Raw genomic sequence first — 16,489 nt, forward strand, 5'->3', positions numbered from 1 at the left:
CTTGTATTGCATCCACTTATCTTTCATTTGGAATTGGGTGGGCTGTTTGCTGATCGATTCCTTGTCCTTTTCTCATTTCTCCCTAGGGGTGAATATTCCCCTACTTTTTTTGCACCTCCAAAAAGATTCAAGGTGATATCAAAGGTAGATTGTCCTTATATATCCAAATATCCCCCTAACAAAGTATGATTTGTATGCAATATTATTTGCAAATCTCCATTTCTACCTAATTATTGCCAGATTTTGGGGTTTGATTTTGTTTCTTATTTCTTGAGAGACTCGGTTCTTCCAAGGCTAGCAGTTGTTTTGAATTCTTTAGCAATTCTCTTTGATTTGACCACATTTTGATCAGTTAGGGTAGAACTCTAACAACCCTTGACTTCATCCTTTTGTATTCAGCTCCTTTCTTAGGTCTGGATTCCAATTGAATATGGCATTGTGTGGTAGGTTTAGGAAGGCACAAATGTGCACATATAACCAAAATCATTTTATGATTTTATTTTATCAGCCATTATGAAAGTGTATAGGTAATTGTCTAGTCCTACCAGGAGCAAAGAGCTCCAGTTTTAGAGTTCGGTTATACATTCTAATCCACAATTGTGTATTCAAAACATTGTGGTTAGAAGGGTCAAAGTTTGGCTCCTAATCCTTGATGTAGAATCCAGCTCGATCCATTAGCCAAGGTGTCCCTTATTGATTTTTTTTGAATCTTTGATTCACACTCAACTTGGAAGAAGCCTTTTGCAGATTTTGGACTTTCACCTCTTGCCCTTCCTCTTCTTGCCTCCTGAGACTTTCCTTCAATTGATATATTATTCTGCTTTATTGCTCCGTTTTTTTGTGTTCCCAATCTTTTTGTCATTTCTCTGCATTTTTCCGCTCCATCGTCTTTTTATCTCTCTCTCTCTCTCTCTCTCTCTCTCTCTCAGATTGATATTTAATTATATTCTTATTTTAAATTTTTGGGTCTTCAGGCTGGTACACAATCACGATTCCATTAGTATTATGTTTTATGCTATATTTCTTGTTTTGTGCATTTCATATGCTCTGAGGCTATACTTTATTTTGTTTCAAATATTAAGCCTATGTTCATGTTATGTCAGTTATCTGAATAGATGCCTTGTTGTGCTATGTGGAAAACAGACCGGATTTGTTAATTCACTTACGTTTGCACAGTCTGGACGATTTCTTATTGCTGGAGTTGGGCAGGTACACTTTTTATTTTTATACGCAATCTGAGTTCAGTATGATTCAAAACCATTGTATTTTTTATTTTCAGCTTATATTGAAGGTTTTTATTTGTTGTTTCTATGGTGGGCAACAACAGCTCAAGGTTGAATTCTTGTCTATTTTTGTTCTAACTTCTAATATTCAACAATCTAGAAGAATGCCAAAATTTCTAACATACATGCATTGACATTGCATTTTTTTGGTAGGAGAATTCTTCTTTAATGATAAACGTGGTCTTGCATTTATGTGGTTGCACCTAATACTTCCTATTCTCCTACTGCTGAAACATTGATTTATAAGGGGTAGTCTATTTGTTTAATTGCTAGATTAAATGTGCATCATGCCTCTATCTCCCTAGCTCAAGGTTTCTTTTCTGATAAAGATTCACGTACCCATATACCTTGTATCTTGATTTACCATTTCATTAAGCTCAAGTATTGGATGACCGTGAATGATAAATAACCTTTTTTGTGAACACAAATTCATAATTGTTTGCACAACTTGTTATTTGGTATTTTTATGAACCTTTCTCAATTGATTAAAATTTTGAATGCAATGTTGGACCATTTTTATACCTTTCTTGAGCAACAGCAACACTAGATATCTTATGGACATGTAGATATCCAAGGTAAATGCAAGTCGACCTACACGTTTAGGTGAACATGTGATGTCTGTCCCTTTTGGGATTTACTTGGATTAAGCCCAAAAATAAAAAATCAACTTCAAGATGAGAATGCATAATGCTCAGTGACATAAACTTGTAATAAAGTTGCCCACTCTAAAGATCCTAATTGGAATTATTTTTGGTTTAGGATCTGCACTTGTCAATAGTCACTAGAAACTTATATTACTACAATAAATATTAATAATCCATAATAGCTTTTAATTACATAAATCCATATTAATATCTAATTCCACATCAATTTCATTTTGAGCAATTATATTCCAATATTTAATCATATTAGGAATGTATTAGGAATAGCTTGCATACTGCAATCCCAAGGATAATTGTTTTTGTATTCTGAGAGCATGCGCGGAGCTCACATCCATCCATCCCAGGTGGCCTACTTGATAAGACTCTCAAGCCCAAGGGCACTCAATGCCCTTGGTCCATATGTATGACAAGCGTAAGGTCTCCTCCATCCCTCAGTCCACCCTGGAGGTTGCTGTCCTTGTTCTGACTTGGGGGCATGCAACTCGCCTCAACCTATGAGAATGGCTCCAACCATCTTAGAGTGGCATACTTGATGGGGCCTCAAACTTAGGGGCACTTAATGCCTCTGGCCTACAAGCATAACAGTCATCTTGGTGGGCATGCTTGGGTCTCATGAACTTCAAAATATGTTCCTAAAGGAAATTTCTTTATCATTGCCAGCAAAATATCTCTTGATGAATTAATAGATTTATTCTCAAACAGATGTAACAAGTACACACACACACACTCACACACCCCTATGCACGCACGCGCACACACAAGTTGCTGCTCTCTATTTGTATTTCCAAATTGATGTCTGTGATGATTGATTGAATGAATTCCTTTGATTTGTTGATTTGAGGTATTGGTGGATGATGATCTAAGATTGTTGATTTAGTAAAGTGATGGTTGATTGCCGGATTGTTTTTATCTTATTCACAAGATGAAGTGATGATTGATGATGATTTGATTGACCTAACTGATTGTTTGTTTGCTTGATTTCTTTAGGGATTGTTGATTGATGGATGAATGGAGGATTTGTTTTGTTGGATTTTGGAGTGATGATTGAACATTGAATGCTTGAAACGATTTCTCATTTATACTTCATTGGTGAAAGAGTCACCTCCTTTCATAAGAATTGGGTCACAACCCTTCTTTGTGCCTTTTGATAATAGTACCAAAAGTATCTAATAGAAAACTGACCTAGCTATTTATCCAAGGTTAGAAGATTGTATTTGGGGCTTGGTAAGTGCACTCAACCATACACCTGTTAACGATGCAATTCAAAAAGAACTTAATGTAGTCATCATGCTTACGAAGGACAAGAACTGTACAAAGACTCAAAATCTCCTAAGCCTTTTAGTTTTTATAAAGACAAATGAAAAAACCATTGATGCCTTACAAAGAAAGGAAAGAGTCTATGAAAAAAAAATTATGTTTTAAGTGCAAGGAAGAAAGGGAATAGGATATATTTGTAAAAGACAATGCGAAGACCAAAATTTGTATTTTAGCTACCAATAACAATCGATACTAGGCACGTGTGGAAAGGAAAGTCGAGCATGCTATATGGAAGCATTATCTAGCAAAGTAGTATAGAAAGGAGGGAAATAAAACCCTAGCAAATGAAGATGGGGTGAAGAAGGGAAGATCATGGGAACTTAGCCACCATCTCACAAGCCTCCAGATCTTGGGTAGTGGGGCATTCTACAACTTGATCAACAAAGACTTAGTTGCAAAATTGAAATTGGAGATTAAGGACTTCAGTGGTTTTACAATGGGTCAATTTACCAAGATAATTCCCTGAGTAGAAATTACTCCAGGGAAACACCCTAGCGAAGAGGATTTCCGTGTAACATTAGATGCCAGTGAGAGATTGGGTACTCGGATACGCTCCTTGGGATGCTTCATTTTTGACCTTCCAAATTTGGAGATATTTTTCCAACATAATGGAGTAGTAGTCACTTTGAGAGGGTTACTTGATAGATCACCAAAAGTAGTCTCATCTCAAATGAAGAAGAGTGGTTTTTTAACCACTAGGGTTGTACCAAAAGGTCGACCTGCGAATACCCGATACAACCACTAGACTTATAGAAGACACATGAGTCAGTTAAACCATGTTGCGAATCCAGTGAGGGATGTTGGCCTATTGCTAATTTAGCCGATAGGCTATTTGTGGGAACTTTGTTCCTAGAAATTAAATTTTTGACGAAAAAGTTGTCAGTTTGGCCGAAAAATTGTAAATCTTTCCCATTAATTATTATCGACCAGTTTTTATCTCACTCCACTTTTAACTCTTGTTTTGATATTTATTAGTTGTTATATCCACTTTTAAATATTGTTTTTCTTTTTCTATATATTTAAAAAAAAAAACTATTACTTGTGATATCATATTAGTTCATGTTGTGATCTCTATTTATTTAATTTTTGATTCTCAAAATTGATTTTGGTTTTAGCTTTTAAATTATTTTATTTTGTTCTAATGATTGAACATTGAATGCTTGAAACAATTTCTCATTTATACTTCATTGGTGAAAGAGTCACCTCCTTTCATAAGAATTGGGTCACAACCCTTCTTTGTGCCTTGTGACAATAGTACCAAAAGTATCTCATAGAAGACTGACCTAGCTATTTGTCCAAAGTTAAAAGATTGTATTCGGAGCTTGGTAAGTGCACTTAAGCCTACACCTGTTAACTATGCTATTCAAAAAGAACTTAATGTAGTCATCATGCTTACAAAGGACAAGAACCATACAAAGACTCAAAATCTCCTAAACCTTTTAGTTTTTATAAAGACAAATGGAAAAAACATTGATGCCTTACAAAGAAAGGAAAGAGTCTATGAAAAACAAATTGTGTTTTAAGTGCAAGGAAGAAAGGGAAGTAGGATACATTTGTAAAAGACAATGAGAAGATCAAAATTTGTGTTTAGCTACCAAAAAGAATCGATACTAGGCACATGTGTGGAAAGGAAAGTCAAGCATGCTATATGGAAGCATTATCTGGCAAAGTAACATAGAAAGGAGGGAAAGAAGACCCTAGCAAATGAAGATGGGGTGAAGAAGGGAAGATCATGGGAACTTAGCCACCATCTCACAAGCCTCCAGATCTTGGATAGTGGGGCATTCTACAACCTGATCAATAAAGATTTAGTTGCAAAATTGAAATTGGAGATAAGGACTTCAATGATTTTACAATGGGTCAACTTACCAAGATAATTCCCTGACTAGAAATTACCCCAGGAAAACACCCCATCAAAGAGGATTTCTGTGTAACATTAGATGCCAATGACAGATTGGGTACTCGGATACACTCCGTGGGATGTTTCATTTTTGACCTTCCAAATTTGGAGATTTGTTTCCAACATAATGGAGTAGTAGTTACCAAAAGTAGTCTCATCTCAAAGGAAGAAGAGTGGTTTGTTAACCACTAGGGTTGTACCAAAAGATCGACCTGTGTATACCTGATACAACCACTAGACTTATAAAAGACACATAAGTCAGTCAAACCATGTCGCGAATCCAATGAGGGATGTTGGCCTATTGCTAATTTAGCTGATAGGCTATTTGTGGGAACTTTGTTCCCAGAAATTAAATTTTTGACTAAAAAGTTGTCAGTTTAGCCGAAAAATTGTAGATATTTCTCGTTAATTATTTACCGACCAGTTTTTATCTCACTCCACTTTTTACTCTTGTTTAGATGTCTATTAGTTGTTGTATCCACTTTTAAATATCATTTTTCTTTTTCTATATATTTAAAAAAAAAATTACTTGTGATCTCACATTAGCTCATGTTGTGATCTCTATGTATTTAACTTTTGATTTTCAAAATTGATTTCGGTTTTAGCTTTTAAATTATTTTATTTTGTTTTTTATATTAGTTTATTTTTTTCTTGAAATATTATTTTTAAGTTTCTATAATTTATTTAGTCAATAAAATATTTGTTAGAGATGTTGCTATTTTTTCATATTATTTTTTTGTATTCCTTTTATTAATTTTTCATAATAGATTTTTTGAAGGGGTTTTTTTAAATGATTTTTTTTCATATTTGATAAATTGAATTTAAATAAATAATATTTATTAATCTATTTAAAAGATTTTTAATAAATATTATGTTATTTAAATTGAAAATTATTAATAATCTAATTTGTTCACAAAAGATTATATTTTAAATCTCCATTTTTAACTATTGTTTTTCTTTTCCTATTTATTTTAAAAATAATTACTTGTGATCTCCACATTAGCTCATGTTGTGATCTCTATTTATTTAGCTTTTGATTTTTAAAATTGATTTTGATTTTAGTTTTTAAATTATATTTATATTAGTGTAGTTTTTTTAGTTTCTATATTTTATTTAGTCAATAGAATATTTGTTAGAGATGTTAGTTTTTCATATTATTATTTTTTTATTTCTCTTATTAATTTTTCATAATAGATTTTTTGATTTTTTTTAATTTTAATTTTTTTTCATATTTGATTACAAAAAATTTATCGGTTAATTATTATTATTTGTGGTTAAAGATTTTTTATTATTAGTTAAGCTTGAGTAGATTTGAACCCAAAACCTCCCAATTAAGAGGCTCACAATTTACCGTTATGTTGTAGGCTCTTGCCTTCATATTTGATAAATTGAATTTAAATAAATAATAATTATTTATCTATTTAAAAGATTTTAGTAAAATGTTATGTTATTTAAATTAAAAATTATTAATAATCTAATTTGTTCACGTAAGATTGTGTTTTAAAAAATAATTTTCTTATTGAGCACCTATCAAATTATCGTTGCAAGCACATGTATGCAATTGCTAGTAATCCCCCTCCCAACATTGCTCATTGCGACCTGCAAGGATTCAAACTTGTGACCAAGTTCTGATATCACTTGTTAACTGCTAGGGGTGCCGTTGCACCAAGTGATCGACTTGTCAATGCCTGATACAAACTACTAGACTTATTGAAGACACATGAGGTTGTTAAACCATGTCGCAAATCTAGTGAGGGACTATTAACATAGTTTGTGCAATGTATGACTATTAACAAGACTTTTTCCCAAGGGAAGATAGTTCACATTGATATCCAACCCATGTAAAAAGAACATAGGAAGGTATTTGGTGATATTCCTCTAGGACTACCCCCAAAGAGAGGATTTGAACCTTTTGCATCCATCCTGGTGCTAGTTGAGAAAGACAATGGCACTATGAAGATGTGCATAAATAAAAGGGTGTTAAAACAAAAAGACAAGAAAAACTCCCCTACTTTATCCCAAGAATTAATAGATTAATTAATGAATTACACAAATCAAAATATTTTTCCAAGATCGATTTAAGGTCTAGGTACCATCAAATAAAAATGAGAAAAGAAGATATTCCCAAGACGACTTTTAGGTTGGACACTTGAATTTTTGGTCCTACCCTTTGGCTTGACCAATGCCCCTGCAACATTTGAATGGTGCATGAATAATATATTGAGGAAACAACTAAGGAGGTTTCTATTGATCTCCGATAATATCCTTCATTACAATAGGACATGCAAAGAACATATGATTTATACTATGTTCCCCCAAGTTTCTTGTACAGGGACGGTGTTCGATGGCAGGATGGGTTTTCAGGACGGCAAATTTTTATGGTGATTTTGGGGATGGGGGGGATGGCAAACGGGGACGGCTATATATATATATATATAGAAAAATTTAAAATATATGTTGAAATTTGCAAATATACACATCATTCATATGAGCATGTCATTTAAACATTATAGAACCATAACATACAACATTTGAATGCCATCTAGGAAATAATATCCGATTTTAGTACCCAATTGTCAAAATGCATAACAATATCAGTGAACGCTGAACAATAAACATTAACAATTGTCAATATCAAAATGTCATAATGATAAACATGATAAATCTGAAAATCAAAATCAAAATATGCCCAAAGCTATAGGCCCAAAGGATAGAGGGCTGCCATAAAGTAATAAGTATCAATGTATCATAATCATGTTTTTTTTTAACTTAAAAAACAAAACATAGAAAAATGAAGCAGCTTGGTGCTCCTATTTTGCCTCTATTGCCTTTTAGGGCATTTGGACGGGTGGGGCCAACCTAGCCGACCAAGTTGGAGGCTTTAAAATATTTTTTTATGTTAAAACTTTTTTAATTTTATGTAAACAAAAAAGGGGGACGGCCAGCCATTCCTAGTACGGAAAGGGAATGTTCGGAAAGGGAATGTTTGGACGTTCCCTTTTCGTACTGGGTACAGCTAGCCGTCCCCCATTTTTTCCCTCTAGCATTTTTTCCCAAGTTTTCGAGATGTCCCCTACTTGTCCCCAAAATGTCGGGTTTTAGGCCGGGTATGCATCCTCGGGGAACATAGGAATTATATTAAGCGAGTTCTAAGCATTTTGTGACAAGAACCACTATACACCAAGACTTGCAGATTTGAATATGGGCTAGAGGAGATTTTGTACCGTAGTCATCAAATGAATGCACGTAGAGTGAGTGTCGATGAGGATAAAATTAAAGCCATCAATAAATGGTGAACTAAGAACCCTAACACATTTATGGGGATTTGTGGGAATATGCAATTATTATTGATGGTTTGTAAATGGATTTTTTGAACTGGCCACTCCACTCACAGGCTTAACTAAAAAGGGCGCTTTTGTATGGAATAAGCGACTCAATAGGCTTCTAAGAAATTAAAAGAGGTATAGGAGCTTATGCCCTATCTTAGCCATGCTTAATTTTACGTTCTTTCATAGCCATCCTTGATTTTACGTTCTTTCAAATTGGTACTCCATCTATGACAAGAAGAAGTTAGCCATCATGCATACCCTATAACCTAGTCAAGACTATTTGGTTTGTGGGAAGTTCCATGTCAAAATAGATCATAACAGCTTGAGATTCTTTATTAATCAAAGCACCTAAATGAAAAACAATATACAAGCCTATAACTTTTGATCTTGATTATGTTTGTCCCCAGATGCCCTATCATAAGGATCCCACCTTAACTCCATGAAAAACATTGGAGCCAATTAGAGGAATGACATCATTGCGAAATATGTTAAAGACACACAAGATGATAATATTCTAGAAGGAAATATGCTCAATGAAGAATACAAAGTAGTAGAAAAACTTTTCTTGTACAAGAATAGGCTTTCTTGGTACCCAATTCTAAAATGAAGGACACGATTATTAAGGAATATTGTGGCAACTCGTTAGCCGGTCACCATGGATTTGACAAAACTTACAAAAAAGGGGAAAATACTTTTGGAAGGGACTTAAAAAAAGATGTCCTTTGATGTGTACAAAAATTTATGACTATCAAAGAAACAAAACTGAAGAAAGTCATCCAGTCATGTTCCTACAACCTTCATCCAATCCAAATGAAAAATGGGAATTATCTTTATGGAATTCATAATCTGGTTACTCAAGGTTGAAGGAAAGGATTGTATGTATGTAGTGGTGGATTGTCAAGCTTTGCAAATAGTTGAAACTTCTAACCGCATGACCTTGCAAGTTATCAGTGGTAAAGATAGTTCCTGAGCCTATCTTGGTAAGTTCTCTTCCATTTAATAGATACTAAACTTACACCCAATACAAGCTACCATCCCCAAATAGATGTACAAACAAAGATTGTAAACAAGTGATACAAGGATACTTGAGGAACTATGTCTCTAGACAAGAAAATGAATGGACAAGATGGTTGCACCTTGGTGATCATTGTTATAATACCTCCAACCACATGTCATTGTTCATCCAAGAAAGTTGAGTACCAAGGGCCAAGGACTTTGCACAACAAAATATGGATATCGCGAAGACTCTCAAGGGCATCTAGCATCGTACCTGGAACTAACAAAAGATCTATACCAATTGGAATTGCATTGAGAGAACGCTTGAAGTTGGAGGTTTGGCTTTCTTATGGTTACAAACTAAGTTATCGATTCAGATGCGGATATAGGATGTAGGATTTTTTTGGGTACGGATGTGTTTAAATTCTTTGCATATTAATAAATATGCAAAGAATTTAAGAAATTTATAAATACAAGAACTTAGAGTTAGAAACATAGAAATAGACAAACATACATCATTTGATAGTATCGTATGATGCTTTACCATTGATCAAGATTCAAGATTATTTATATGTCAATTAAATAGTTCAAACTTCAAATTTAACTTCATAGCCACAATTATTCATGTTCTAGACTCCATGTCCAAACTACAAAATCAAAAACATAGTTCACGATTCAATGTTCACTAATCAGAATCATAAGGATTCTCAAAAAATTCTAGATCCTCCTCATCTCCAACATTTGCAAGCTCCATATCATTTGAACCAAGAATGGTTCCACTTGCACTAGATGCACCCTGTGTCATAGACCTATCATCACCATCATCCACCATCTTAGTAAGATCATGAAGTGTTGCATCCAAGTTTGCACACTGAGGGAGTACATCCCAAATTTTGGCTGCCCCATCCAAGTATTCATCATCCTTATGTGACAAAAGATGCAAGCTGGTATGAATGTAGACCAAGTCCTCAGCTTTCTTTGACCCCAATTGGTTGCGCTTCACTGAATGGATATAAGAGTATGTAGCCCAATTCCTTTCAGCAGCATAAGAATTCACAACTCACATTGTGTTCACAAAATTAATTTTTAAACATACAAACGAAAAGAAAATGACAATATGATAGATGTTAAACACTAGATTGTAGAATACAAGTTGTATTCTAAAAACAAAAATCAAAACTTACTTGTGAGATGATTTTGATTGCAAGATGTTGTAGATGTTGGTATGGCTGATCATACATGTACCACCATGTGATTGCTCCCATTTCATTTTGGTCCTTAATTGGAAATGGAGTAAGTGTTGCTCCGAAAGCAAATAGTTAAACTCTAGCCTCACCTTTTCATGCATCTCATCATCTTCGAAGATTCTTGCAAAAGCTTTGGAGCACCCATTAGCAAACTCTTCATCACCATATGGTACAATTCTATCTGGCATTGAAACTATCGCCTCACTATAATACCTGAGAGATAAAGCATATGCAAGGGGGTGCAATGGGGTAGTCATCTTCTCCCAATGATGAAGAATTACTACTTCTGCTTTAATGCATAAGGCTTGACATTCTGTAGGGTCACTCTCATGTGCTTGTATAGAATGTTTTACCATCTCAATCATGGTGTCCATGCCATTGTACACATCTGCCAAGCAAGGTGTATCTGTATCGGCAAAGCGAAGCATAGTCATGATGGGCTCGGTGATATCTAGTACGTATTGCACACGAGTCCACCAACAATCATCCAAGATCATACCCCTAATCTTTAGGGCTCTTTCTGTATTTGAAGCCTTCCACATACCCCATTGAGGACAAATGACCATTTGGCTCAAAGCGTCTTGCACCTTAAGAAGTCGTCTCATAACAATAATATGAGATGCAAAACGGGTCTTAACAACCTAAGCAAGTGAACAATATGTCAATTGACAATAAAAGTGTAAATATTAACTAAATTGCAAATACATGAAATTTAATAATTACAAAAAATTAATTTACCTTCAGCAACTCCAATTTTGAGTACGTTCTAAAAATGGATTGTGATTTTTTTCCAAACATTTGTGTGTCCTCTCCCTTTTTGTATATTTGCTTCACCTAATCTATTTGAGTGCCAATCTCTTGCATGATCAAGTTGAGGGAGTGTATAGTGCATGGTGTCCAAAAAATATGGTTATACCGACCCTCAACCAAAGCACCAACTCCCCTACAATTTTTGGCACTGTTTGTAACAACTTGGACCATATTCTCACTACCCACCATATCTATGGCCTTAATGAAAATATTAGAGATGAATTTTGAATCCTTCACCTCCATCTAACAATCAATTGCCTTTAGAAACATTTCTCGTTTGGGGGACACTGCAATCACATTAATTAATGACCTGTTTCTTGTATCTTCCCAACCATCAAACATAATTGTCACACCCAAAGTTTTCCAAGCACTTCTAATGGGTTGAAGTTCTTTCTCTATAGAAACTCTCTCCTTTTGCAAGAGTATGGTACACACGTTTTCATACCCAGGACTTGTGTAATCATTTGGTGCTTCTTTGATGACTCTTTCCATTTCCTTCCAATGTGGTGATCTTACCAGGTTGAACGCAAGGCCATTAGCATAGAGGCAACGTGCAATGGCTTCATTAGCGTGGTCTCTTGCCTTCATTTTAAATGTAGAGTGCAATGGGCCTCTTTTTTGGGCTGATGCACTATTTTCTACTTCTTCCTCCTCTCCCAGTACAAGTACTTGCATGAATGAACGTTTGGAGGATACAATTGGTTCCGGTTCAATGGGTGATTGCATTTTGTTCATTTTTGAGGAAGGAGGTTGATAATAACTTTTTTTTGATCTTTTAACCAAACGATCGACAACTTCTTGTTCTTTTATGAACGAAGCTATCTGTGCATCAAACAACCCCTTCCCCTCTGCACCTTTGCATATTCCAAAAGCTCTACGAACTGGGCCCATAAAATGAAGTTTTACTCGGGAATAAGAGCTATTAAAAGGCTTTCTTTTGTTACTTTGATAATAACTACAACTCCAACTATAGGAGCCACCACTTGAAACCTGTGATATTCTTGTTGCATGTCTTCATAGAGGAGACCCTAAATTAATTTTGAAATTATCCCCTCCTTCCCCTGCCATTGAACTCTGACCTTGCCCTCCCTCCCACTGAACTTTGACTACTAGTGGCCCTAACTACCGGTGGCAACCATTCTTGCACAATACAATGTAGTTTCTTTCTATAATAAGAAATTAAATAAATTTAAATAAATAAAAAAACTATGAATATCAATTATCAAGCATACAAGTAAAAAACAATGATACAAAACCATTCGAATAGATACCTAAACTTGTTTCTAAATTTCTTTAGAAAAAATAAATTGAAACAAACATGGAAGATTTCTTCACAAACTTCCAAAGATTCATCAAAATCTCAAAAAATTTCATTGAGACACTCAAGAATAGGATAAAATGCTTACCTCTTTGTGTTTTAATGAACTTGTGGAAGTCAACTCTCGCCCTACGATGATTCCTCTTTGAAAATATAATTAAGTTGCCTTCAAAAGGCCAAAATGGAAGCCAAATGAGAAGAGCAAACCCAGCTGCAACAAAATGATAGTTGAATGGTTGAAAGGCCTCTATTAGGGCCATTTTAGGGTTTGGCAAATAAAATGTTATTAAAGTGCTAAAACGTACATGTTTTAATTTTCTTGTAAAAGTGAAAAGTCATTGTTTTTTTGTTTTTCTGGGCTGACGCACGTGGATGTGACTGGAATTTCCTGGATGCCACCCACAGGCATCCAAATGTGGACGGAAGCCTACAATGCCTACATTGGTATCCTAGGTTACAACCACAAATAATTTTCAATCAAGGCTAGTGGAGTGGAAGCTCGATTTTTCGGATAATACAAGATTATTAGAGAGATGTGATAGCTTTGGAATTGGAATTGTCTGGAAATATTAGAATCCACAATATATTTCATGTTTCCATCGAAGGCAAATTTATTTTTGAAACTTGAAATCTTCCTTGCTATGCGGGAGAAAAGATTATAGAATAAGACTTCCGAGCTATGGGGAAGAAAAGATAAAAGAATAAGACTCCCAAATTATTGGTTCAGTGGAGAAAGGCCTGCCTATAGAAGATGCTCCATGGGAAAGAGAAGATCATCAATTGTCTGAATTTGAGATTGCTCGAGGATAAGCAATATTGGGAAGGGCAGACTGTCATGGCCCCGCAATAACCTAAAGTAAAAACAAATATTTAAATTGATAATGAAGATATATGTATTCCACCCAAAAAACTGTTACTCTCCTCCAGTGAAGGTGGTGATGGTAGTTCATCGTCTACAGTAGACCATGGATATTGATGATACATTTTTGTCAAGCAGCAGTACGCAATCGATTATGTATTAAGAATATTACTAGTTGTGTTGTGAATAGATGTTAGAGATAGTCATAGTTAAGAGCAACCACCTAATTAAGACAAGTGATCAAGGCCAACAATTAGTTGGAAACAGTCACAGTACATTCGGGAGAAGGTATACCATATGTTGGTTGACAGATTTATCCTTCAAAATGAATGATACAGAAAGACTCAGAATGCCCTAACAGAAGAACAAACTCAACCAACAGTTGGAAAGACTATCATGGAATTGCTAGCTTTCCTCTGAATTGAGAGCTACAGCTCCCTCCTAAAAGATATTCAACGAATTAGTTACTGATTATTTCTTTAACTAGAAGACACGAAGGCAACTGACATTCATTCATCAATACGAAATGAATGTGATTACATGAAAGATTCAGAGAAAAATAAACAAATGATCAACAGATCACATATTCAATCTTCCCTATTACAGAGAAATCAAAAGGGAATTTAATATCTCTATCTGCAAAACATGTATACATAAACCAACAGATTCACATTGCAAACATCTACTTGACAAGATGATATAGGATAATATTAAAAAACATGAAAGAAACAACCAACTGATTTATTTCAATCAGAGAAGTAAATATCTGGACCAAAACATCTAGGATACAAACTTCTCTTTAATTTTCAATACACAACAAAAATGATCCTTGGATCACTTTTAACCCTGCCATTAAAATCTAGCTGCAGAAAACACAAATATAATTCCCCTTTCTCTCTGTTACAATCAGAACTTCGAAAACCATCTTCTCTTCCCTGTAGCCTACAGACTTTCGAGAAAGAAGCAACCTTTTCTGGCCCATCTTTTTCAATAAACAGATTCCCCTGGAAAACATTATTCAGTTTTGCAACTGAATCTTGAAAAGGTCCCTCTTCATTGGTTTCTCACTTTTCCCTATTTTAAAATATCTGACCCTTATGTTTACCTTTGCTGTAAGGAAATATCATTTTATTTTTACCAATTTCTTTACTATTGACAAAAAAGTCTGCACCCTTGCTTGAGGTATGACCCTCAAGCGACCTTGTGTAACATGGAAACAACCTTTAAATGTGCGACTTGCGCTCTGAGGCTGAATCTTCGGAGAAGGCTGGCTTCCTTACTATTATGCACCTAAACTAAAACTGGGAAGGAAAAGGGAGAAGGAGAACTGAAAGAGAATGTAGAAAGGGAAAGGGGGTGATGCTCTGAGATAGAAGTGTGGTCACAGCTCTGCCTATGACTGCACTACACAACAATGAAAATCCGGAATACTCTAGTCTTGACTCTATTCTATGTCAAAGGAACCACATGCAGGTTTGGAACTGATTGAAGTGCTGAAAGGAAAGATATTTCACTATGCAACAATTACTAATAGACTTGACACAACATATGAATCAAGAAAACAGAAAGGAACTATTCACTACAAGGCAAATACATGCACTAGAGAGCAGAATGGTAAGAATAGGTAAGAAAATGACAAGTTTTATTAATGGAAGGCAAAGTTGCAGTTACAATAATAGTGCACAAGGCTGCTGTCATGAACCAGAGAAGAACAGAGAAGAACTCAGAAAAAGTATTTACAACTTGTCTTTATAGAGCAGGCATAACTCGGATCTAAACTATGGAGTTCAAACCCCAACCTAAGTGGAGTTGAATTGCAGAGAGAAATAAATGAATATCAGAGTAAAATCTGATCTTAAAATCAGCTTGCTGTAGTGAAGTGACAAGAAGGGCAAAACAAATGCACCCAGCCGTAAGAAATCAAATCCCATGAGATTTGATCATTACATTCAATAAAGAGGCATGGAGATGCAAAGTTGTTGTGCAAACAAGGCCTAAGAATGTAGTTTAGCATTAAAGAACAATCCTTGTAATGTGTCATGGCCGCAACAAATGAATTCACACCACTGTTAGAAAACGCGTGATGGGATAACATGCACTGTTAACCTGCAGCAAAATTGTAGAGTTAACCCGCGTGGAATAAATCTGATTTGCCCCAAAAAAGATGAATCCTTGATGTAGATCTTCATTCTGAAATAGACGGCCCAAATGCTGCAAGAAATCTCCTCAACAAGTGAATAAAACCCAACTGTAGATCAAGATCTTCATAACAAATGGATGGCTGAGATGCATACATAAATTTTAAAAGATGCGTCCAGATCTAAGGCAGCTATGCAAAAATACAAAAACCATTGGATCAAAAGCAACCCAACATAAGAAGAATTTGCCATGTGGCATGAATCAGTTGGTCAACACATTCCCAATTGCACGGTGGAGGAGGCAGCATGCGATTTCATGAAAGCAAAAGAGTAAGCCTTCTGAAATAGCAAATTTCGTTATTTTGGAAAGAGGAGCAAAGTCATTCTCTAAAATGGCGAAAATGGTTAACCCTGACAGAAAACATGTGTTAACCCGCAACTTGACAAATGAGAAGACTTAGTTCACTAGGTCAAAGAACACACTGAACTAGCTCGATTGATGAAGGAACTAAGTCAATTTGGTTCATGAAGAGACCGAGTTAACACAAAATGTTAACCCCAACCTAATTATGTGTTAACCCACAAAAAGAAAATAGTCCATTGAAGATATCCCTGATCGGTTATTGATGG

The 16,489-nt window shown here is 35.1% G+C and overlaps 1 protein-coding gene across 1 annotated transcript in view; it reads left to right on the forward strand.

The window, feature by feature from the left end:
• The window catches only part of LOC149575971 (U3 snoRNP-associated protein-like EMB2271), a 43,750-nt gene that overhangs the window by 16,119 nt on the left and 11,142 nt on the right, over nt 1-16,489 (forward strand). Inside the window, exon 6 of the mRNA XM_089816109.1 lies at nt 1,144-1,209. Coding sequence (XP_089672235.1) covers nt 1,144-1,209 — 66 coding nt within the window. The remainder of the gene's footprint in view (nt 1-1,143; nt 1,210-16,489) is intronic.

Source organism: Cupressus sempervirens, chromosome 1 (assembly GCF_028749045.1).
Source record: "Cupressus sempervirens isolate cs-2001-9-10 chromosome 1, ASM2874904v1, whole genome shotgun sequence".
Lineage (NCBI taxonomy): Eukaryota > Viridiplantae > Streptophyta > Pinopsida > Cupressales > Cupressaceae > Cupressus > Cupressus sempervirens.